We start from the raw sequence: 23,708 nt of genomic DNA on the forward strand, positions 1-23,708 counted from the left end.
GAAGCCAAGATTTCCTTATGCACTTTATCAGGCACTGCCGGAGACAGCCTGAAAGAGATCCGGGTCCTGCTGCAAGGGAGAAGGGGGCCTTGCGTCCAGAGTTCGATGCGCTGATTGGTTGGTCCGCCGCGGCAGGGGAAGAACCCGGATGTGCCTGGGTAGTCGTGTTGGCAGTCGGGGCTCAGAGGTTTGGGGTACTAAGCGTGCTGGCAAGCCAAGGTGGATGGCGCAGGGTTGGGCTGGCTTCTCTGAGGAGGAGCTGAGGCGACTAAAGCAGACTAAAGGTAAAGGGACGGGTCTGCAGAGCTTTAATTCTTCGATCCGTTAAGGGAAGGGGCGGGGCTGCAGTGTTTGAGCGAAAGGGGGCGGGGAAAAGGGTTACCTGTTTCAGGGACAGGAGCTGTAAGTCGGAGGACAGGATTGAGGGGCCTCGGGAGCTGGATGCACTTGGAGCCACGGCTGAGGTGGCGGAGGAGGTGTGTGGCAGACCCACGAGACCGAGATCTACTTTTTAAAAAGAGAGTTAAGGCATCTATTTCAGGGATTTGACTTTTTCCTGGGAAAGAAATGGGACTTGGGAAAGGAAGTGACCTGTAGGAGGCTTGCTGCACAGATCACTGGTTGGAGGGTTGGGGTCAGAGTAAAGGAAGGAGGGGCACACATCGTATTAGAGTTAAATTGTGGTGTATTTATAGAAGCAGTGATCGGGAAAAGGAAGCACAAGGATCTGAATAAATGCAGAAAGTTGCAGTTTGTCATGATACATCTGGAGTCTTGCATTCACTTCTGGTTGCCAGATGATTTTTGCAGTTCCTTCCAACTCTTGAGAGTCAGCAAACCAAAAGGGTCTTTGAGAGATTAGGTGTGAAATGTACAGCTATCTATCAATCTATAGACATGCATATCTACTGACTTCAGTGTAAGCTAAAAGTTTGTGCTTGCTTCTCCATCTTTATAGTGTAATCACTAAATGGACTTTTACTGTTTGTTATTTTTTAATGAGGAAATTAAATTTGCTGATATTTGGTGAGAAACTCGTAATATAAACGGTGCTTTATGATTGAAATTTCATAAAGTCGTGTATAGTGATCTTGCTAGTACACACTACTTCTGTGAGTTTATACCACTCTTGGTACCATAACTTACACATTCTGGGGGAAAATTAATAATCCTTTCTATTCCTTTTATTAGAGTTTGAGAAAAAGTTGGATGTTGCTCAGATCAGCTTGTTTTTTTTCTTTTTTTTAGCATGGCGGTGAAGATAATCTAGGCCTGAGGAGTGGAAAAGGAAGTAAATTTGTAATGTGATAGCAGTGTACATTATATGGATCAGGAAAATTTTGACTGACCCAGAGACCTTTAAAAGCTGAATCATAAAAGTTACACTAAAGTTTGTAATTAACTGACATTCCTGGTACCAGTACCCTGATTCTGATCTGACCCAAAGTTAAGGGGGGCAGCTTCTGCATTAGGGATGCTGATACAATCAAAATTTCATCCCTGCCTTCAAAGAGCTTATAGTCTGTTGAGGAGACAAACTATAATATAATATAATAGTAGATGTTGTACCAGAGCTTGCTACAGAATTAACAGAAATGTTACTCTGCTGGTGGTTGGATGGCGCTTGGCAGTATGTCACGGACATTGTTTGTTAGTAGAGGTGAGTTTGCCCAGGGAAGGAACACTTAATGCTAAATTGAACACTGCTGCTACTGCTGTTGCAAAGTCACTTCAGTTGTGTCCAGCTCTGTGCTACCCCATAGACAGCAGCCCACCAGGCTTCCCCGTCCCTGGGATTCTCCAGGCAGGAGTACTGGAGTGGGTTGCCATTTCCTTCTCCAGTGCATGAAAGTGAAAAGTGAAAGTGAAGTTGCTCAGTTGTCTCCAACTCTTAGGGACCCCATGGACTGCAGTCTTCCAGGCTCCTCTGTCCATGGGATTTTCCAGGCAAGAGTACTGGAGTGGGGTGCCATTGCCTTCTCTGAATTGAACATTGGATTCATTATTTGAAAGTACATTTCTAAATATCTCCATAATTTGGTATAGAGAGGGGATGAAGGACCTTAACTTTAAGACCTATCATTTCACTGAGATGTTAGAACATAGACAACAGCTAGTCTTTGACTATCATAAGAAAACATCTCAGCATTTTGTGTACTCAGCCAACCACAGTGATTGAAAATAGTGGATCTCGCAGCTCTGCCTCTAAATCTTTTTGTCTTGGATTTCTCATTTGTAAAACTAAAAGAGCTGAATCTTTTATTTTAATGCTCTTTCCAGCTGTTCTCCAGCCTTAAAAATATATGTAAATAATCTATGAAGATGGAGTTCGTTGCCAGCAAAAATAAAGACAGCAATAGTCTAGAGAAGCCCATACGGGCATCTGGGAAAGTCAAAAATGTTCTTAATACTCTTGTTTATATTGTTTATAATATTAAAAAGCTGGAAGCAACCTAGTGTTCATTAACAAGGGAACGGATAAATAAATTGTGGAATAATCACCCACTGGGCTACTATACAGCTAGTGGGAATTGAACTACAAGCTGTGTGTATTAGCATGTATAAATTTCATAGACTTAATATGTGAAAAGAGCAAATTGCAGAAGAATATATACAGTCTGCTACCAAAATCATACAAAGCAGGTATATTCATTTAGGAATATAGGGAATATATTAAAAAAATTAAAGGAATAAAACACAAAATTTAGGATGGTGGCAAGGCAAGGGAATATGATCAAGAAGGGGCAAATGCAGTTTCAAAAGTATTGATAATAGTGAAATCAGGTTAAGCCAAGTTAAGCTGCAGTAACGTGTAGCCCTCAAATATCAGTTGTTTGAAATTGTAAAAGGTTATTTTTCACTCCAGTTTCATGTCTAACATGGGCTGACAGGTGGTTGTTCCGTATAGCACTACCCTCCATGACTTGGTGCTGTCATAGTTCACTATAGTGGGAGAAGACTGTGAAGTGAGCATTGGCAATAAATGCTTCCATCAGTAGGTCAGTAGACTCTTAGAGAATATTCTCAATAGAGTATTATACAGCGTTAAAATTAAATGGCTACAGCGACATGAACAACATGGATGAATAATGGCAATATCATATTAAGTTAAAGAAGATTATATCCTGCATGACACCCTTTATATAAAGTTAAAATAACTAAATAATATAACATTTAAAAGAAGTATTTGTAGACACAGTATGACATAAAAATCAAAGGAAGGGAATGATTAACATATGATTCAAATGATGATTGTCTTGGGTGGGGAAAGCAAGGCTTAATTAAAAGATGTAGAACAAAGATCACAAACTCAGCCCACTGGCTTGATTTAAGCCAAAAATATTCATTTTTTCATCCCCTCCCCCCCTTTTTGGATTGTCTAATCTTAAAACTTCTTTTAAATTAATACTGAGGAAATTATTTCTGGTTCACTTCTCTTCCCAGTAGATTCCTGTTGCCCTTGTTATTGTATCAGACCTAGTGCTAGTTCAGCATTGAATTGTAAGCATAAGTGTTATGTCACTCCCGGGTCAGAGCAATTAATTGCTAAACCGAGACCTTCCTAAGCTCTTTTCTTACCTGCCCTGGGGGCTAGCAAACACTGACTGGGTAGTCAGGCTGGAGCCCTGAGAGGCTGATCAGCAGGAAGCCCCTGCTGGCCTTCAGTTGGCACGTAGCTTTAAGAAATAAACCTTGTTGTTTAAAACCATAAAGTTTCCAGGGTTCTTTGCCCTATAGCATAACCTAGATTTTCTTGATTGATACAGGACTCTCTATTTTACATAAAAATCTGAATTTTTCTAGTGAAAAATCAGAATGTCTAGTAACATGGACCTAAATTTTTTAGTGACAGCTGTCATCTTTAAGGGCTTCCCTGGTGGCTCAGCTAGTAATTAATCTGCGTGCAATGCGGGAGACCTGGGTTTGATCCCTGGGTTGGGAAGAGCTGGAGAAGGGAAAGGCTACCCACTCCAGTATTCTGGCTTGGAGAATTCCGTGGACTGTATAGTCCATGGGGTAGGTTAGAGGTGGCTAATGGATTGTCCCCTTTAAACTATACTTGTGCTCCCAGTTGACCACAGCCTCCTTGATACTTGCAGCCTCCCAAAAAGTATGCAAAAGAGCATGTTCCTTTTTTCCCCCGCTAATTATTCCTAAAGGCTGAATTTTTTAAGAGCAGTTTTAGGTTGATGGCAAAACTTGACAGGTAGATACAGAGGTTTCCCAGATAGTCCCTGCCCCAGCAGGTTCATAGCTATCCCCAGTATCAACGTCTTCCGCCAGAGTGACACATTTGTTATAACTTTCATTGACCCGACATAGTCACCCGAGTCTGTAGTTTACATTAGGGTTCACTCTTGGTGTTATACATTCTACAAGTTTGGACAAATGCATGATGTCATGTATCTGTCATTATAGTATACAGTATATTTACACTGCCCTAAACATCCTCTTTTCTCTGCCTGTTCATTCTCTTCTCTCCTTAAACCTTAGCAATTACTGATGCTTTTACTGTCTGCATAGTTTTACCTTTTCCAAAATGTCATATAGTTGGAATCATACAGTGTAAAGCCTTTTCAGATTGTTTTCTCTCACTTAGTAGTATGCAGTTAAGGTTCCCCCATGCTCTGTGTGGCTTGATAGCTGATATCTTTTGTTTTTAGCTTTGAATAATATTCCATTGGTCTGTATCTACTACAGTTTATCCATTCACCTACTGAAAGACATCTCGGTTGATTCCAGGTTTGGGGAGTTATGAATTAAGCTTCTATAAACATCCATGTTCAGGTTTTTTTGTGGATATGAGTGTTTATCTCATTAAAAATACTAAAGAGCACAATTGCTAAATCATATGTTAAGAAATGTTTAGTTGTGAGAAACCACCAAACTGTCTTCCAAAGTGACTACCATTTTGCATTCTCACCAACAATGAAAGAGTTCAGGTTGCTCCACATCCTCACCCACATTTGATGTTCTCTGTGTTACAGATTTGGGGCCATTCTAATGGTTGTGTGGTGGATCAGTTCAGTTCAGCTAAGTCTGTCAGTCGTGTCCGATTCTTTGTGACCCTGTGGACTGCAGCATGCCAGGCTTCCCTGTCCATCACCAACTCCCAGAGTTTACTCAAACGCATGTCCATTGATTCGGTGGTGCCATCCAACCATCTCACCCTCTGTCATCCCCATCTCCTCCCACCTTCAATCTTTCCCAGCATCAGGGTCTTTTCCAATGAGTCAGTTCTTCACATCAGGTGGCCAAAGTATTGGAGTATCAGCTTCAGCATCAGTCCTTCCAATAAATATTCAGGGATGATTTCCTTTAGAATGGACTGGTTGGGTCTCCTTACAGTCCAAGGGACTCTCAAGAGTCTTCTCCAACACCACAGTTCAAAAGCATCAATTCTTCAGCACTCAGCTTTCTTTATAGTCCAACTCTCACATCCATACATGACTACTGGAAAAACCATAGCTTTGACTAGGTGGCCCTTTGTTGGCAAAGTAATGTCTCTGCTTTTTTAATATGCTGTCTAAGTTGGTCATAACTTTTCTTCCCAGGAGCAAGCATCTTTTAATTTCATGGCTGCAGTCACCACCTGCAGTGATTTTGGAGCCCAAGAAAATAAAGTCTCTCATTCTTTCCATTGGATTCCCATCTATTTGCCATTTGCTATTTGTGTAGTGGTATTTCATTTTAATTTGCATTTCCCTGTGGTATATGGTTTAGATTCTTTTCATATGCATAGTTGTTATGTGTATATCTTCTTTGGTGACAAGATATCTATTAAGGTTTCTGACCCATTTTTTAATGAGGTTGTTTTCTTATTGTTGAGCTTTAAGAATTCTGTGTATATTTTAGATAGCAGTCTTTTGTTAGATGTGTCAGTTGCAAATGTTTTCTTCCAGTTTGTGACTTGTCTTCTCTTCCTTTGACATTGTCTTCCACAGAGCAGAAGTTTTAAAGTTTCCTCAAGTGTAGTTTATCTGTTATCTCTTTTGGTATTATATCTGAAATTCACTGCTATACTTAACATCTTCTAGATTTTCTCCTGTGTTGTCTTTTAGGAGTTTTATAGTTGAGTTTTGCATTAGATCTATGATTCATTTTGAGTGAAAGGTATAAGGTCTGTGTCTAGATTTATTTTTGTGCCATTTGTTGAATATTTTTGTTCTATTGTATTGCCTTTGCACCCTTGTCAAAGATCAGTTGACTGTATTGAAGTGGGCCTATTGCTGTGCTCTCTGTTCTATTCCATTGATCTTTATTCTGTTCTTATGCTAATTCCCACTGTCATTACTATAGTTTTATAGTAAGTGTTAAAGTCCAGTAGTGCCAGTCCAACTTTGTTCTTCAATATTTTATTGATTATTCTGGATCTTTTGCCTCTCTATATAAACTTGAGAATCAGTTTGTTAGTATCCACAAAATAACTTGCTGGGATATTAATTGGTGTTGCTCTGAGTCTATAGATGAGTTCAGGATGAACTGACATTGACATCTTGACAATGTTGAGTCTTCTTATCCATGAATGTGGACTGTCTCTCCATTTGTTTAGTTCCCTGATTTCATTTGAGTTTTGTAGTTTTCCTCTTAGATCTTGTACATATTTTGCTAGATTTATATCTAAGTAATTTTTTTTTTGAATGCTAACTTAAATGTAACTCCAGTTTTTTATATCAAATTCTACTTGTTCATTGCTGCTAGGAAAGTGATTGGTTTTTGTATATTAATCTTATATTCTGCAACCTTGCTAGAATGACTTACTAGTTCCAAAAGATTTTTTTGTCATTTGTTTAATTCTTAAGTGACCTGATTTGTTGTTTGGGAGTTTAAAAATTAGCATTTTTAATGTCATAGGTAGGTTCTGTGAAAATGCAAAATAAAATGGAAGCTGCATTACTGACTTTCAGAGAGATATTAGTAATTCAACTAACAAGTATAACTGAAAGGTAAGCAGGCTCAATGACATTTTCTGATGGTGTGAATAAAGATCAGTAGTCTAGAATAGGTTTCTGTTGCAAGATATAGTACACTACTTTGTGTTTCTGGCTGAAGTCAATAGTAATAAAATTTTACTTTTGATTATATGTCTTTTGAAAATACTTTCTTTCCATATTTCATTTAATTCTTACACCAACTCCTTGAGTTAAGTAAAGCAAGTACATTTTCAGCCAGTTTGACAGATGAAGAAACTGAGGTGTAGAATATTAATAATCAGTTGACTTGCCTAAGGTTACTGAGGTGGAGAAAAGCAACAATGGAAATTTGACTCTCAAGCTTTAACTCTCCTTTGGGAAATTTAAATAATAAGCTTATGTCGTTTCAGAGGTTGTTATTAAGTTTTACAAACCCCATTTAGTTCATTTACAAAAACTTATCAGTTTCATTTCTTGGGCACTTGATGAACTATATCACTTATTGATCTTAAGCATAGTGTGAATGTGAGTCAGAGTCTCCAGTTGTCTGACCTACAAGGTTAATACTGGTATGGACAGTCCGAAAAGTACATTTAATTACTTTCTTACCATTTAATTCATAATACTTTTTAAAAAATACTTCTCCTGATTATTTTGTCTTCCTCTATTTCTTTGCTCAGGCTGCTGTTAAAATTAGCTTGCATACATTGATTAAAGGCTAACTGAACTTTGGGGAACATAGGCCCAGGCTGTTTGGAAGATGAAAGGAGGCAATTTAGGGTTAACTAGCATCCCTAAAATTAAAAGACTTCATTCGGTAATACTTTGTGTATTGTGTCTACCTATGTATCAAATTACCCTAAGATCTGTTAAGATTTAAGAAAGGTGAAGCCCATTTGAAAAAAGCCACCATTTTATTTCAGAAGAACAGACAGAACCATCAATCAAACTTAAGACATATCAGTGAATTCATTTGTCTGCCAACTTTGGTCATACTTCTGACAGCAAATCAGGATGAAACCTTGCTTTGTATTCTAAGGCCTAACTCACAAAGAAATGGACTTCCTCAAAGATAAATTGACAAGTAGGATAGTTTTTGTTAAATGTTAGCAGTATGATCAGAGAACTGTCAGATTCTGCAGGAAGATGGCAGATTTTCCCCTGGGGTTTTAAAGAAGACAAGGGAAGAAAAACCCTGCAGAATTACTAGAGTTGAATGTTAATGCTTTATTTTCTTAGAGAAGTTATAATTATTTGCTGCTCACACAAAGGAATTTTTCTCCATTCTTTTTTTTATATATAGATCCGTTTGAACCACAGCGGCGTCTCCCTGGGAAGAAAAGTCGACAACAACTTCAGCGAGAAAGAGCCCTTCAAGAGCAAAGTCAAAAATTTGGACTTCAAGATGGGTCAACCTCATTACCTCCAGAGCAGCTGCTTTCTGCACCAAAACAAAGATTTAATACTCAGAGACCAAGTTCTTCTCTTCCTACTCCCCTTACGCTCACCTCTCCTGTTGGTGATGGAAAACCACAGGGTACTGAAAGTCAACAAAAGGAACTGGGGCTTAAGAACTCCCATGAAGTTCACAAAAATGCTGAGGTTCTGCCTCCAAAGCCAGATTGCCAATTGGAAAGAAAGAAAGTGGAATTGTTAGTAAGTCTATATATCCATGAGACTATCTTTCCATCTTACCTTTTTTTTTCCCCCGTGAACTTTGAAGAAATACAGTTTTAATATTTTGTTTGTTTGATAGTCTAACCTAGAAATGTGATGAATAAACTATTGAAAAATAGCTACGACCTAATATAAGTAGCAGTGTTAAGCATTTTATATGTTTTATGTTGTTTAGTCTTCACGACAGTCTTAGGATGCTTGTTCGTTGTTTTCATTTTACAGATGTGATATCTTAGAAAAGATACTGTGTTCCCAAAGTGAATACCCTGCTAATAAGTAATAGAGTTGGGGTTCACATGCAAGTCTCTGGATCCAAAGTCTGTGCCCTTTACACTCACCAGAACCAGTTCTTATATGTATGATACTCCTCCCCAGATTGAACCCATTCTTTCAACTTTCAGATAGCATCTTCAATGACCCAGAAAAGGGTGCTTGTGAAGAGACATGAAGATCTAAGGAAAGAGTATAGGGAATTGAGAGGACAAATTAAATAATTAGTCATTAGATTTCTTTCTTTGTTGTATTGGTATCAGAAACCACCTCCTGAATTTAGCCACATTCTTGTGGCAGTTGCCATTCTGTGACTTGTGAATTCTTATAATCAGTTTTTTTCTATTATATAACTTACGTAAGAATAACCTTTCTTTGTTTCTCCTGATTTATCACTCACAGGGAAGAAAGAATAGTCTCTTTCTGTTTTCCATTTTCTGAGTCACTCTTTTTCAAAGTGTCGTATGTTTTATCTAATCTCAGCTCTTTTTCCAATCTCTGCTGATCCAGATTCTCTACTAAGTTTAAAGTGTTTCCTGCCCACCAGGGTTTACAGCCAAGAAATCATTTTGATAAGAGATATAAAGCCATTTGAATTACGGAACCAAAATTAAATGTGCCTACATTTAATATTTTAAATGTAATCTACTCTCATAGTCCTGAAACAAGTTGGGGAGGGGGGCTTAAATTGGAAAATTGAGATTGAATGTCATTAGGAAAATTATTATTATCATTTTAGGTACTTGAGAAAATTTTCATAGAAGAAATGTCATCTCGGGAATGGTTGTTGAAAAGGAGAAATTCTGAGGCTATAAGAGAGGAAAAGGAAAGCTATATATTAGAGAATGTTCAGAGATGACATCTCACTTTTCTGAAAGAGGCACACGATAGCCCAGAAAATTGTAGAGAATTAAAGAAGTATGAAGAAGGGCTTGGAAGCTGAAGATGCCTATCTAGTGAGTTCCTTGACCCCACAGGGGAAATGATGCTCTGATAAAACTAACCGAGAACATCCCCGTATCAGTGCTGCGGATCATTTGACAGAGGGTACTGGTTTGAGCTGCAACTAAAGTATCTGGGGAGGAGAAGCCTGCAAACAGTAAAAATGAGCAAGGACCAGTGGCCGCACTAAGGTGGAGATAATAGGAATAAAGAGAAAAGGATAATTTTGCAAGCGGTTACTAGGTCTCAGAAGGGAGGTTTTTGATACAATGGCTGTGAGAAATGACAGAAATAGGGACAGACGGCTTTGTCATTACCTTGTTTAATTTGCATTGACATTAAGTTTGTGAATTTACAGAAAATTTTAATGTATTTTAGAATTGGATAGATTGGAAGACAATTCATGTTTGTAGATCTTTGGAGTGTTTTTTTGAGCCCAGCATTTATTTCGTAGTGTCTCACTCTTTAAAAATGAGAGCTAGAAAGAAGTGAACAAATTGAAAGAAAAATATATGAAATAAACATTGGTTATTGTTTGTTACAGAAAACTCTTGAAAGATTTGACATTAGCTATAGAACAATTTATTTTGCTATCTATTTTGCATATAATACATGATTAACTTAAACAAGTTTCTTTGTACTCCTAAAAAATGCCATAGTACTCTGGCTTCAAGTTTGTGGATTTCTAGCTTATATATGTATAATAGATTTCAAAGGGCCAATTATCTAAGCCTTTACATTAAATTACAGTCTTTGTTCCTATTAGAACAAAATAATGAACTGCAGATGGGTTCCTTTTAAGAGAACTTTTTTGGGAGAGAAAAAAAAAAATATATATATATATATGTATATAATCTGGTTGATTGAATTTTATACTTAGGAACTGAGACTGGCAAGGTGTGGAAAAGTACCAAAAGCTCATTTGTATACATTTGCTCCCAAGGCAAGAAAAATCTCGTTGGGAAGTCCTCCAGCAAGAACAGCGGCTAATGGAAGAGAAAAATAAACGTAAGAAAGCTCTTTTGGCTAAAGCTATTGCAGAAAGGTGAGGCACCTGAACCAGGAGAGGTTGTTTGTAACCTGTAATCAGTTTTGTCATGTTCTGTATTTATTTTCCTATGTCTCTTCTAATAAATGACATTTTCTCTACAGTCATTACTTTTAAGACCTATTTAGCAAATTATGCTTTACAAGTGATACAGAGATTCCAGTCTTAATTTATTAAGGAAGGCTTTTAAAGCATAGATTATAATGTATGTATGAATATAGATGCAGTTAAAACTTAAGATCATCATCAGTGTTTTTTAGTTTTAACCAACTACATACTCATAAGGGAGCAGTAAATAGCTGTCAATATAAGTAAATTGGGCTTCCCTGGTGGCTCAGATGGTGAAGAAGCTGCTTTCAGTGTAGGAGACCCGGGTTTGATTCCTGGGTTGGGAAGATCCCCTGGAGAAGGGAATGACAACCCACTCCAGTATTCTTGTCTGGAGAATTCCCATGGACAGAGGAGTCTGGTGGGCTACAGTCAGTTGGGTCGCAAAGAGTCAGACATGACTGAGCAACTAACACTTTCACTTTCTTTCTTCATAAGTAAGTTGGCAACAAATGTAGGTTTTAATTTTGACCTCAGCTTAATCATCTGACATGTAGAGGAATAAGATTATTCCGAGTAAGTGACTTATACTCCCACAAATCTTAATTGTATTTTTTATGGGCATTTTAAAATTTTATCCTGCCCCCACTGATAAAAGATACATGATATAACTTAACTTTATCCATGATTCTAGGTTGCCCTTTAGAGCACTGTTTTATATTGCGTATGATTCTGCTTTTCTCTCACCTTCAGAACCAGTTTGTCAGCAGTCCCTTTTCCCTTGCTGCATTGCACGGGCCTGGAACAGCAACAGTCCTATTTGAGCCTCTTTCCCATCCCTTACCCACTCTTCCCTTTTAGTTTATAGTTTCTGGTATGCTGTGGCCTTAGGAAACCAAGCTCAGTCAATAAAGTAGTGTTTGAGAATAGTGAGAACTAAATGCCAACAACTATTCAGTGGCATTGTTTTTTTTTTTAGATCTCCAGAAAAGTCTAGCAGAATTATTTCTCATTAAAGCTAGGGTATGTGTCAGGGGGAGAGGAAGGCATAGGGCTGGAGAGAAAGGTAAGTAGGTATCAGAGTAATTCAGGATTTTATCTGCCAAAGGGATATATGTATTTAAAACTAATGATTTTTTTTTCTCTTTCTGTACATCTTGATCTTTCATGAAGCATAGAAAATTTCAACTTGACTTACATTTCAAGAAGGAAAACAGTGTGATTATTGAAATGTATTTTAGTAGTCTTCTATTTGTAAGAGGTTAGGGAGGCTGTTGACTGGAGATTTTACGAAAAGATTTACAGGCTCAGTACTTGTTTTTCTTTATATGATTTTGATTTAAGACAGCACTGCTGTAGACAGAAATGTAAGAAAATGTAACCTGATTAGATTATTAATAAATGGACAGTGGATTATTAAAGCATGTTTGCTCAGTTGTGTCCCATTCTGTGACCCCATGGACTGTAGCCCACCAGGCTTCTATGTTCCTGAGATTTCCCAGGCATGAATGCTGGAGTGGATTGCCATTTTCTCCAGGGGATCTTCCCAACCCAGGGATCAAACCTGCGTCTGTTGCCTCTCCTGTTTGGCAGATAGGTTCTTTACCACTGAGCCACCTGGGAAGCCTGAATCATTAATATTTGAAATAAAAAAAATCACTTGGTTAACTTTTGTAGACAGTAAACAAGAGTAAATGCATCATGGAATAGAAATCAAGTCGCAGTATGGTGGTTTTGTTGAGAGTTTTATTTTCCTTTGAGAATGTGTATGACATTTTGAAACAAGAGAAATCATGATTAAAGGTTGGCTTTGTATTTGTTTATTGTGTCTGAGGTAGATGATGTACTTGGGAGTGATGAGAGGGCTGAGGTTGCCCTTAAACAAGGGGCCAAATAGAGTGTTTGGTTTTGAGCCCTGGAAAAAATTTTGAGGACCTGTAGTTTTGCCTACAGAAGAGGAGTCAAAACAGTAGAAGTTTGAAGAAATGAGTCCTAAAAATTAAAACCACGTAGACGTTCTCAGATATACAAAGAAATGATGTTTAACAGATGCTGGCATCTGTTCTTGGTGTCCATTGAATATCAGACAAATGAAAATGGGCTTTGCAAGAAGAGTTTAAGGAATTTGAAAAGCTGTGTTCAATACTCTAATATATCCAGTTCTCTATACAGGTACATCCTTTTAGTGCTTAGGGAATTAATATATAAATCATATGAGTGACTGATTTATTGTTATTTTTTTAATATTACTTTTTCTCTTATGTCGAAAAACAATATATACTAGTAATAAAATTTGGAATCATAAGAGGAAAAAGTGCAAATGCTGTTTTGGAGATATACTAAAATATTACTAGCATTAGTTTTATTTCAGTTTTTCTGTTTTTTTTTCTAGTTTTTAAAATTATATACTATAATCATATTATATATACAGATTTTTTTTTTCAGTTGTATGTGGACATGTGATTTTAAAATGTTCTTATTTTTCCACTCATGTTCCTCATCTCATAGATCTAAAAGAACTCAGGCAGAAACCATGAAACTGAAGAGGATCCAGAAGGAGTTACAGGCTTTAGATGACATGGTGTCAGCTGACATTGGAATCCTCAGGAACCGGATTGATCAGGCCAGCCTCGACTATTCGTATGCTCGGTGAGTTAGGAGTCTGATTTAGTTAATGTATATTGTTAGCTGGGCCAGAGGCATTTATGTATATCATTGTTAAGCCTCATAACAATAGTATTAGGTGCTGTACCTATTCCAGTTTTTAGCCAGTTCAGTCGCTCAGTTGTGTCCAACTCCTGGAGCTTGCTCAAACTCATGTCCATCAGGTTGGTGATGCCATCCAACCATTTCATCCCCTGTCATCCCCTTCTCCTCCTGCTTTCAGTCTTTCCCAGCATCAGGGTCTTTTCCAGTGAGTCAACTCTTTGTATCAGGTGGCCAAAGTATTGGAGCATCAGCTTCAGCATCAGTCCTCCTAATGAATATTCAGGACTAACTTCCTTTACGACTGACTGGTTTTTTCTCCTTGCAGTCCAAGGGACTCTGAAGAGTCTTCTCCAACATCACAGTTCAAAAGCATCAATTCTTCAGTGCTCAGCTTTCTTTTTGGTCCAACTCTCACATCCATACATGACTACTGGAAAACCATAGCTTTGACTATATGGACCTTTGTTGGCAAAGTAATATCTCACTTTTTAATGTGCTGTCTAATCAAATTATCTCCTTCTTGAAGTCTTCATTAACTCTTGAATCTGCCCTACTCATTAACCTTGTTATATCCCTGTTAGAAGATTTCTTGCTTTATTTATTTATATTTTAGTCTTTCCTGCTAAGCCATCAGCTGTTTAATATTTGAGACTCTTTAAAAGTCTGAATGACTTCCTCCAGAATGCTATATTATTCTAACACCAAGTCTGTGCTCTTTCTTTAAGAAATTTTGATTATCTGAGATGGTCTAAGGATTAGCCTAGTACTCATTTCAGTTTTCATCAAAGAAAGATCTAGGTTGTTTTTTAAAAGCCTTTGAGTATTTTAAGGAAAATACCACTCTGTATTGAAAGCTTGAAGTTTTTTTTCTTTTTTCTTTTTCAATTATGCTCTGTGTAAAATGGTTTGCTATCACATGTTTCCTTGGTTTCAATGACTGGCTTTTTTTTTTTAAGAGAAAAAATCATCATTGCATGTTCTCAAAACAAACACATGTAAAGAATTACATGAACTTTAAACAGATAAAAGAGCAAAAAAATTAAGTCCAATTTCAGGGTTTTCAGTCTTTTCAACATTGCTTTAATCATCCTGGTTTGTCTTTTTTCACAAGGGAATGCTGTGTTAATGACTCAGTTTTGCATCTTTCTCTGTAACAGTAGAAATCAATCAGAATGCCTCATTAGTCCAGAGTAAACCACAGCATCAGAATGTTTATATAACAATTTAATAAAGCGGAAATGCTTGATTGTGGTTTTTAATTCACTGTTTATTGTTTAAGAAAGAGGTTTGTGGTGTCCTTGTGATTTTTGTAATTGTTGTTTGACCGTATGCTATTAGACCTAATGGGTTGCTTTTATTAATTAACTGCATAAATTAATGCCATCAGTAGCTGATAACTGGTGGTTCCATTTCTATTAATAAGGTCATTAAGGAGGTAACCAAGATTTTATTAAGATTAGACTAAGACTAGATTTTTAACACATTTTTCCTCTGTAACAAGTTTGCCAGAGGAATGTTTTTATGCCTTTTTAGCTCTTTAAATGAATAATTCTGATTATTCTGGATGTCTTAACAGAAAAATCATTTGATCGTGTTTTAATTCTGTCCTAGGGAAGGGCTGGAGAAGGATGCCTTTGTACATTGAACATTGTATAAGAAATGCCATTGTTTTAGCCTACAGAGAACCACAAAGAAAGTGGGATTGCTGGTTAAAGGAAATAATATCCCACAGTATATGAGTATTTTTTCATGACATTTTTGTACACTTCATATAGTAAAAAGATTTTACATGATAAATTATTGCATCTCTTAACAAGCTAAAGATGACAGTTTATCATGGTACTAACACTGAAATAGATGTTTGTGAATATCCTTATTGTATGTGTAACATTATAACATAAGCTCTTGAATTAAGTCAAAGAGAGAGCCATAGACAATTTAGCCTAGAACCAGGGTTGTATTTCGCCTAGAACTAGGGTCATGCAGAAGATTAAGACAACATTTTCTAAATTTACAGCTGTGGTTGTTAGGCAATTATTATACTGGAATGGGTTGCCATTCCCTTCTCCAGGGGATCTTCCTGACCCAGGGATCAAACCCAGGTATCCCACACTGCAGGTGAATTCTTTACCGCTGATAATAGTATTATGGTCTAGACTTCTGCTGAAGGTAATCCCCAGGGTAGTCAGTTTCATTGGTTCTGTGGGAGATTTCCTTGACTTTGTTTAAATAAAAATGTTGTTCTGCCCACAAAAGGTTCTTCTATACAAATAGGCCAGAATTCATCTTAAAACTGGTTTCTGTTGAGCAGTGTCAGGGTAGACACCTCTGAGAAGATGACACTTGGAATGAGCCAGCTGGAGAGTTGTCACGGCTGCTGCTGTTCACAGCTGTAATTACATTGCTGCCCTGTGCTGCGCAGACCAGCTTGTAAAACTCCCTGTAGAACTTTTCTTTAACCCTTAGTAGACTGGGAAAGATCGAAGGCAGGAGGAGAAGGTGACATCAGAAGATGAGATGGTTGGATGGCATTACCGACTCAGTGGACTTGAATTTGAGCAAATTGCGGGAGATGGTGAAAGACAGGGAAGCCTAGTGCACTGCAGTACATGGGATCGCAGAGTTGGACACGACTGAGCAACTGAACAACAGAATACCAGGAAAAACCATATTCGCTATTTGCCTTGCTCAGTGGTGTCTGACTGTTCGGCAACCCCAGGGACTGCAGCCCACCAGGTTCCTCTGTCTATGGAATTCTCCAGGCAAGAATACTGGAGTGGGTTGCCATTCCCTTCTCCAGGGGATCTTCCTGACCCAGGGATCAAACCCAGGTATCCCACACTGCAGGTGAATTCTGAGCTACCAGGGAATCCATGTTGATTTGGCAGGACTGCCATAACAAATATGGAAAAGTCAGTGGCTTAAAACAATAGAAATGTATTCTCTTGTGCTTCTAGAAACCAGAAGTCTGAAATCAGATGTTAGCAGGGTTGCCATTCTGTCAGAGACTCTGGGGAAGAGTATATTCCTTGTCTCTTCCGGTGTCTGGTGGCTGAAGGCATACCTTGGCTTGTGGCGGCGCTGCTCAGTTCTGTGCCTCCAAGGTCACACTGCTCCCTCCTGTTTTCTCTCAAAACTTTCTCTGCCTCTTTCTCAAAAGGAAACATGCGGTTGCATTTAGAGCCCAGCTGGATAATCCAAAATAAATTCCTCTTAAAATCTTAAACTCTGTCACATCTTTTGCCATTTGAGGTAATGTTCACAGATTCTTGGGAATAGGAAGCGAATATCTTTGGGGGGTCATTTTTTAGCCTGCCACAACATGCATCTTTTGATTTGTCTAATAACTGCAAAATTGGCCTCCCTGGTGGCTCAGATGGTTAAGAATCTGCCTCTAATCCAGGAGACCCGGGTTCAAACCCTGGATTAGGACGATCCCCTGGAGAAGGGAATGGCTACCCACTCCAGTATTCCTGCCTGGAGAAGTCCATGGACAGAGGAGGAGCCTAGAGGGTTACAGCCCATGGGGTTGCAAACTGGGATATAGCCAAGTGACTAACACTTTCACGTTCAATAACTGCAGATGTCTTCCTCTGTAAATTTTCTTTGCTCTTCTGGGTAGAAAATGAAAAATAATCCTCACTTGTGTTTAGTGAAAGCTAAGAGCAGATTATAAGTATGATGTTTCCAGTCTAATTTTATACTTTATTAAAAGGTGATGCAATACTTTGGCAAAACAGTAAGGAAACTAAGCAGTTCATTATTGTATCATCCTTTTAGGTCATTCCATCATTCTCTGTTATCTTATTATTTTAATTTTTCAGCATACATGGGAATAATAGATGAGTAATGAGGAAGTAATTTCCTAGGGTGAGGAAATGACAAATGTTTCAATAAATAGGAAAAAGTGTATTTCAACAATCCCATAATATAGCTTAGATTCTAAAAGGGCCCAGTGGACTGATAAAGTAACTGTAAAATATAATTAGTCTGTTTTTTCAAAATATTATAAGTAAATTTTCTCTTTGTTCTCTGGAAAACTTCTAAGAAAGAATAAAAATTATGATATATTGATACTTACAAATAGTTAGAACTGTTCAAAAAAGAAACTAAAGAACTAAAAAGTCTAAGAAAACTTTTAATTTCAGTGGGACCTAATGCATGCCAAGGGTTAATGGTGTTTTAAAAAATTTTCAGGGATACCGAAACCAAGAGATAGTTTCTAGAATCCTTTAAATAACATTCATTAAATCATTCAAGATTCCTTTAAAATAACAAAATGATTCTATAATTACATTTCCAGTTCAATTTGTCTTACTGTATTATGTATAATGCTCTTATTATTCTGTTCCAAAGTATGTCTTCATAGTCTGATTTGGCATTATCCACCTGACCCCCAGACTTGTAGTGCAGTTTGTGAAACTAATCAATATTTTTTTAACATAAATCACTGTAATATATATATATATATGCATGTTTCTGGCCAGAGGACTTTAAATAAATAAACAAAATGCAGAATCTTCAATGATTTATTCAGAGTGAAAGATCAGTGGAAACCTAGGGACCGATTTGCAAATTTTATTTCAATTCAGCATTCATGAGCCTAGTCGATAAATCTTTACTAACTGACTTTGACTGACTGAGGCTGACCACAGACTTGCAGAGAAGTGGGGCTTGAGTCAAGGGGAGGGACAAGATACATATACCTCTAGAGAATGTTGTCAGAGCTCTCAAGCTTGATGGAAGAACATTCATAGGTAGGATATTATAAAATATGGGAATAAGGGATCCATATACCCCACATACCCTCCTTTGTAACAATTCTTTTAACATAGGGGTAGTTGAAAAACAGCTTGTTCTTATTCTGATATTTACTAGATGACAGTAAAATAATTAGATATGAGAAGTAAACATTATGTAAAAGTTTTCAAATATAAACCCTAAGTCCTTAAATTGTTTAATAAGTTTAATTGTAAATATTTGTGTGCTTAGTTGCTCAGTCATGATCCCATGGACTATAGCCCACCAGGCTCCTTTGTCCATGGGATTCTCCAAGCAAGAATACTGGAGTGGGTTGCCATGCCCTTCTCTAGGGAATCTTCCCCACCCATGGATCAAACCCAGGTTTCCTGTATTGTAGGCAAATCCTTTACCATCTGAGCCACCAGGAAAGCCCAGATACATGTTTAGTGATATACTAACAGTACTTTTCAATTCTGGTGCTCTGAAGAGGAAGTTCTATTTCTTGAATGCCTACCAGGCACTGGGCTAGACACTTGCCCTGTTTTTTCTATTTAATGCTTAGTTAACACTCCTATGAGGTATTATTATCATCACCATTTTATAGACAAACCAAGACTTAGTTCACGAAACTACCCCTGCTCACCATACTGGAATATTTAGTCACAGCCTGCCTTTTTTTCAGCCTCTTCCACCGGAACGTGGCTGTGTTTTGTTTTCATGGTGTCAGCATGTGCCTGGGGCACACTTGATAACAAAAATGGAAACCCCAGAACATTTAATCCATAAACTGAACTGAGGGGCCTGGCATGACCTGGCACTAAGGGTTCTGTTTAAATTGATGTAAGTCAAGCCAAGCCAACCCAGCCAGAAGGAATTTTGGAACATGGAGGGTTTGATTGAAGAGAATTTGATATCACACAGCTGGTGGCCATATTGGGCTGTGAATATGATAGGAAAGCCTAAAAGAAAGAAACTCTGGTTTTTGACCATTGAAGAGAAGAGCCCTTTATTCTGATGACATGCCTGTGAGATTGCCTCTTATATCCTGCAATAAAACCCCCTCTGTACTTGAGCTAGTATGACTCAATATCTGTTCATCACATCCAGAAAAGGCTTTTGCCAAAAGACATACACACATTGTAAATGGCAAAGGTAGGTTTTGAACCCTGGGTCTCTAAAAGCAAGGCCTTTTATTTATTTATTTTTCACTGTATTTCCTTCTGAGACTTGCATAAAGAGATCATACCTATTTCTCTTTTTGCCATAACTCTATTACTGGAAATTACTATTACATTGAGTAAGGTAAGGCAGGGCTTCCCTGGTGGCTCTGCAGTAAAGAATCCGCCTGTAATGCAGGGGACTCAGGTTCGATCCCTGAGTCAGAAAGATCCCCTGGAAGAGGGCATGGCAATCCACTTCAGTACTCTTGCCTGGAGAATCTCATGGACTGAGGAGCCTGGCAGGCTACGGTCCATAGGATCGCAAAGAGGTGGACACAACTGAAGCGACTGAGCATGCACGCACTCAAGGTAAGGCAATCATAACGGGTGAGGCAGCATAGCCTTCACAACTGTTAGTAGTAACTAAATAGAATAATTAGTTGGTAGGTAGGAATCAACCTCTTCTAGACAAAAAGAAAAGCGACACATTATATGGAAAGGCAAATGAAAAAAACAAAAGGGAGATCATAAATTGACATCCTCAGTAGAATTACCCTGCATCAAATAAGACTGGCATTATCTACCTATGGAGTTTCTATATATGTAAAAATAATTGACTTTTCTTAGTAAAAGTCTCACAGTAGTCTGTTGCAGAGTGGACAGGGTGAAAACAACCTGGGGCTTCTCAACTGGGGGCAGTTTTGCCCCATAGGAGACATTTGGTAATATCTGGAGACATTTTTGGTTCTCACAAGCAATAGGTGCTACTGTCCATGTCTTTCTCCACCAAAAGTTTTCTCCCTTTTCTAATCCATTTAGTCAAGAGATACAGATATTTCTGCTTTCTCCATCCATTGTTATACCTCTCATAAATTTAACTGACTATATATGCTAGAGCTGGAGAGGGCAATGGCACCCCACTCCAGTACTCTTGCCTGGGAAATCCCATGGATGAAGGGGCCTGGTGGGCTACAGTCCATGGGGTTGCTAGGGGCCGGACACAACTGAGCAACTTCACTTTCATTTTTCACTTTCATACATTGGAGAAGGAAATGGCAGCCCTCTCCAGTGTTCTTGCCTGGAGAATCCCAGGGACAGAGGAGCCTGGTGGGCTTCCGTCTATGGGGTCGCACAAAGTCGGACATAACTGACGCCATTTAGCAGTAGCAGCAGCATGCTAGACCTGGCTTGCCCTGGTTCATGAGAGAGTTTGTGTATCTCTTCCCAATTCTGCATTCAGGGATATCACATCAGTAGCTTGAAATTGGCCATGGTAATCATAGTTTTACTACAGAAATTGACAAACACTGCATATTAGGGCTTTCCCCCACTGGAGCTAGCACGCCACTGAATTAACTTTTCAGCCTGGTTTCATTCACGCATAGCCTTGGAAAGAGAAAATGGGTACAGGAAAATGTGGTTAGGTTTAGAGAGTCCAGACGTGCATGTCGTGGAAGTTTCTGCAGCAGTACCCTACTTGGTCTAACATGTAGACAGGTGTTTGTAAAGTATTAATAGCCATATTTTCTGCATACATCATTTTTTCTGGTGTTGGAGTTACTGTGTCTAGCCCTCTGACTGTCTCCTTCAATAGCTAGCTAATAGACCAGTGTTTCTATCTGCTCCTGCAGGAAGCGGTTTGACAGGGCTGAAGCGGAGTACGTGACAGCAAAGCTAGAGCTGCAGCGCAAGACTGAGCTTAAAGAGCAGCTCACTGAACACCTCTGTACGATCATCCAGCAGAACGAGCTCCGCAAGGCCAAGAAGCTGGAGGAGTTGATGCAACAGCTGGATGTGCACGCCGACGAGGAGACTTTGGAGCTCGAGGTGGAGGTGGAGAGACTGCTGTGTGAGCAAGAAGCAGAAGCAAGGAAACAAGTGGTTCATTTAGAGAGGTCCTGTCAGCCTTCTGGGGAGAGCGCGACCTTAGAGTTGGCTAAAGAGAACAAACAGCCTCAAGACCAGGCTGCTTCCCCAAAGGTAGACAAACAGGGGGAAAACTCCAATAGCATTGCCCTTCTTGATCCAGAACGGCCAAACCAAGAGGTTGAAACTGCCGTAAAAGACATTTCAGCTTCTCTCATCACATGACGTGTCCATGTTTGTTCTTTACAATTAAATGGGGTATTCAGTAGACTTTCTGTTGTAGATTCTGCCATGACCTCTGATAGATGCCCCTTCAAAACAATATTATTTTTTAAATCCATTAGTTTTAGTATAACATGTTTGGAGGTTGTAGAAAAATTTCAGATTATGATAGTTTTTTATATGTGGGCATAGTTTACCTTGATTTTAATCCAGGTCTTCCGTTGTATCCTTATTACTGGGTGAAAACAAGTGATTTTGAAGGATAGAAGAAAAACTACATGGTTAATTGTTTTTTTCAGACCAGGTGAATATAGAAATGTAAAGTAAAAAATGATAATCAGTACTTAATGGAACTTATTTAACTTCTCCTAGGAGAAATGTTGGAAATGAGAGTTCTATTTCATGTAATCAATGCTGCTGCTGCTGCTAAGTCACTTCAGTCATGTCTGACTCTGTATGACCCCATAGCCGGCAGCCCACCAGGCTCCCCCATCCCTGGGATTCTCCAGGCAAGAACACTGGAGTGGAGAACACTCTCCAGTGCATGAAAGTGAAAAGTAAAAGTGAAGTCGGTCAGTTGTCTCTGACTCTTCGCGACCCCATGGACTGCAGCCCACCAGGCTCCTCTGCCATGGGATTTGCCAGGCAAGAGTACTGGAGTGGGGTGCCATCGCCTTCTCCACATGTAATCAATAAAGAGACACAAAAGCGAACATGTGGAAAAGAGAATGAGAGACAAAACTAACAAAAGTACGAGGTTGAATTATCTATTCAGATCTTACTCGTGTAAAATACAACTTGGAAGTTATAGTTTACAAAAAGAACCAGACACCTTAAGTTGGCTGTTGATATACATGCACCCACATACAAACATAGATATGTATAAATATACCACAGTATATATAATTGTACTATTAATATATTATCTCTTTTCTAATCAGCACATTGCTTAAATTTAGGCAGTGAAAACCCTTCTACAGGCTGAAAATAATACAGAAAATCTGATTGCTACTTTTGATTATTTAAAGGTGATATATTTTTTTCCTTAAAGTTACGTGTATGTGTTTTATATGTTGGATATAAATTATCCTGTCATGGAACATTAAAATTGTTAAAATTTGTTAACTACCATCACTAATACTTGACCACTACATTGTACTCTATGTGAATGTGTAACTATCATATGAAATTATGATCTATTTATCAGAAATTCTGAAAGTACAAATGTTACATTTTAAGGCTTAAAGAACTATTAAAAAAGAAGATAAGGACAAATGTAATATTGTATCCATTATAAATTCTGAAAAAGTTGGGGGCATCCTATTTTAAAATGAGTTTGTTTAAAGATATTATCTTCTAGTAATGCAGGTGAGCTTTTTATGTTATATAATTTGAGTTGAATTTATAGCTTTCCATTACTGACCTCTCTGAACAGAAACACTTAGATAGTTGTTCTTTTATTTATGAATTACGTACATAAAAACTGAAAGGTTCATTTTTCAAAACAATTATTTTTCTAATGAATAAATGATTCTAATGCATTTATAATGTGACAAGTTTAAACAGTTGAGTGTGTATTCTTAAGCACTTTGTGGCAATAATGCATCCTGTTTGTTCATGTGGTAGGGACTTCCCAGGTGGCTCAGTGGTAAAGAATCCACCTGCCCAGGCAAGGGACGCAAGAGATGTGGGTTCAGACCCTGGGTTGGGAAGATCCCCTGGAGGAGGAGATGACAACCCCACTCCAGTATTCTTCCCTGGAGAATTCCTTGGACAGAGGAGCCTGGCGGGCTACAGTCCATGGGATTGCAAAGAGTTGGACACGACTGAGCAGCTGAGCACACACAGTCTGGTTCTCAGTTTATACTTTTACTTAAAAGTACAAGGAGGAAGGAGAACTGTGAAGTAAATGAATTGGATGGGACCTCAGAGGTGACCCAGTTTAATCGTCTTACTTTACAGTTGAGGAATTAGAGAGTCAGAGATTTTGCTTACAGCATGCTGGCCAACTTGCTCATATTAATGTGCTGGTAAAGTTGCAGTTTTAAACTCGTGATATATGTAAGGCCATGAAGCTCACTGCATTCTTCCACTTGAAAATTTTGCTCT

At 38.4% G+C, this 23,708-nt stretch overlaps 1 protein-coding gene across 1 annotated transcript; it reads left to right on the forward strand.

The window, feature by feature from the left end:
• Window positions 1–148: 148 nt before the first annotated feature.
• On the forward strand, window positions 149–23,012 carry GORAB (golgin, RAB6 interacting). Its single transcript, XM_068986302.1, has 5 exons — window positions 149–284; window positions 8,218–8,566; window positions 10,747–10,848; window positions 13,408–13,548; window positions 21,143–23,012. Exons 1-5 carry the CDS (start codon window positions 149–151, stop codon window positions 21,600–21,602), a joined length of 1,188 nt encoding a protein of 395 aa, XP_068842403.1. The 3' UTR covers window positions 21,603–23,012.
• The last annotated feature ends 696 nt before the right edge of the window (window positions 23,013–23,708 follow it).

The sequence above is a fragment of the Capricornis sumatraensis genome, chromosome 14, assembly GCF_032405125.1.
Source record: "Capricornis sumatraensis isolate serow.1 chromosome 14, serow.2, whole genome shotgun sequence".
NCBI lineage: Eukaryota > Metazoa > Chordata > Mammalia > Artiodactyla > Bovidae > Capricornis > Capricornis sumatraensis.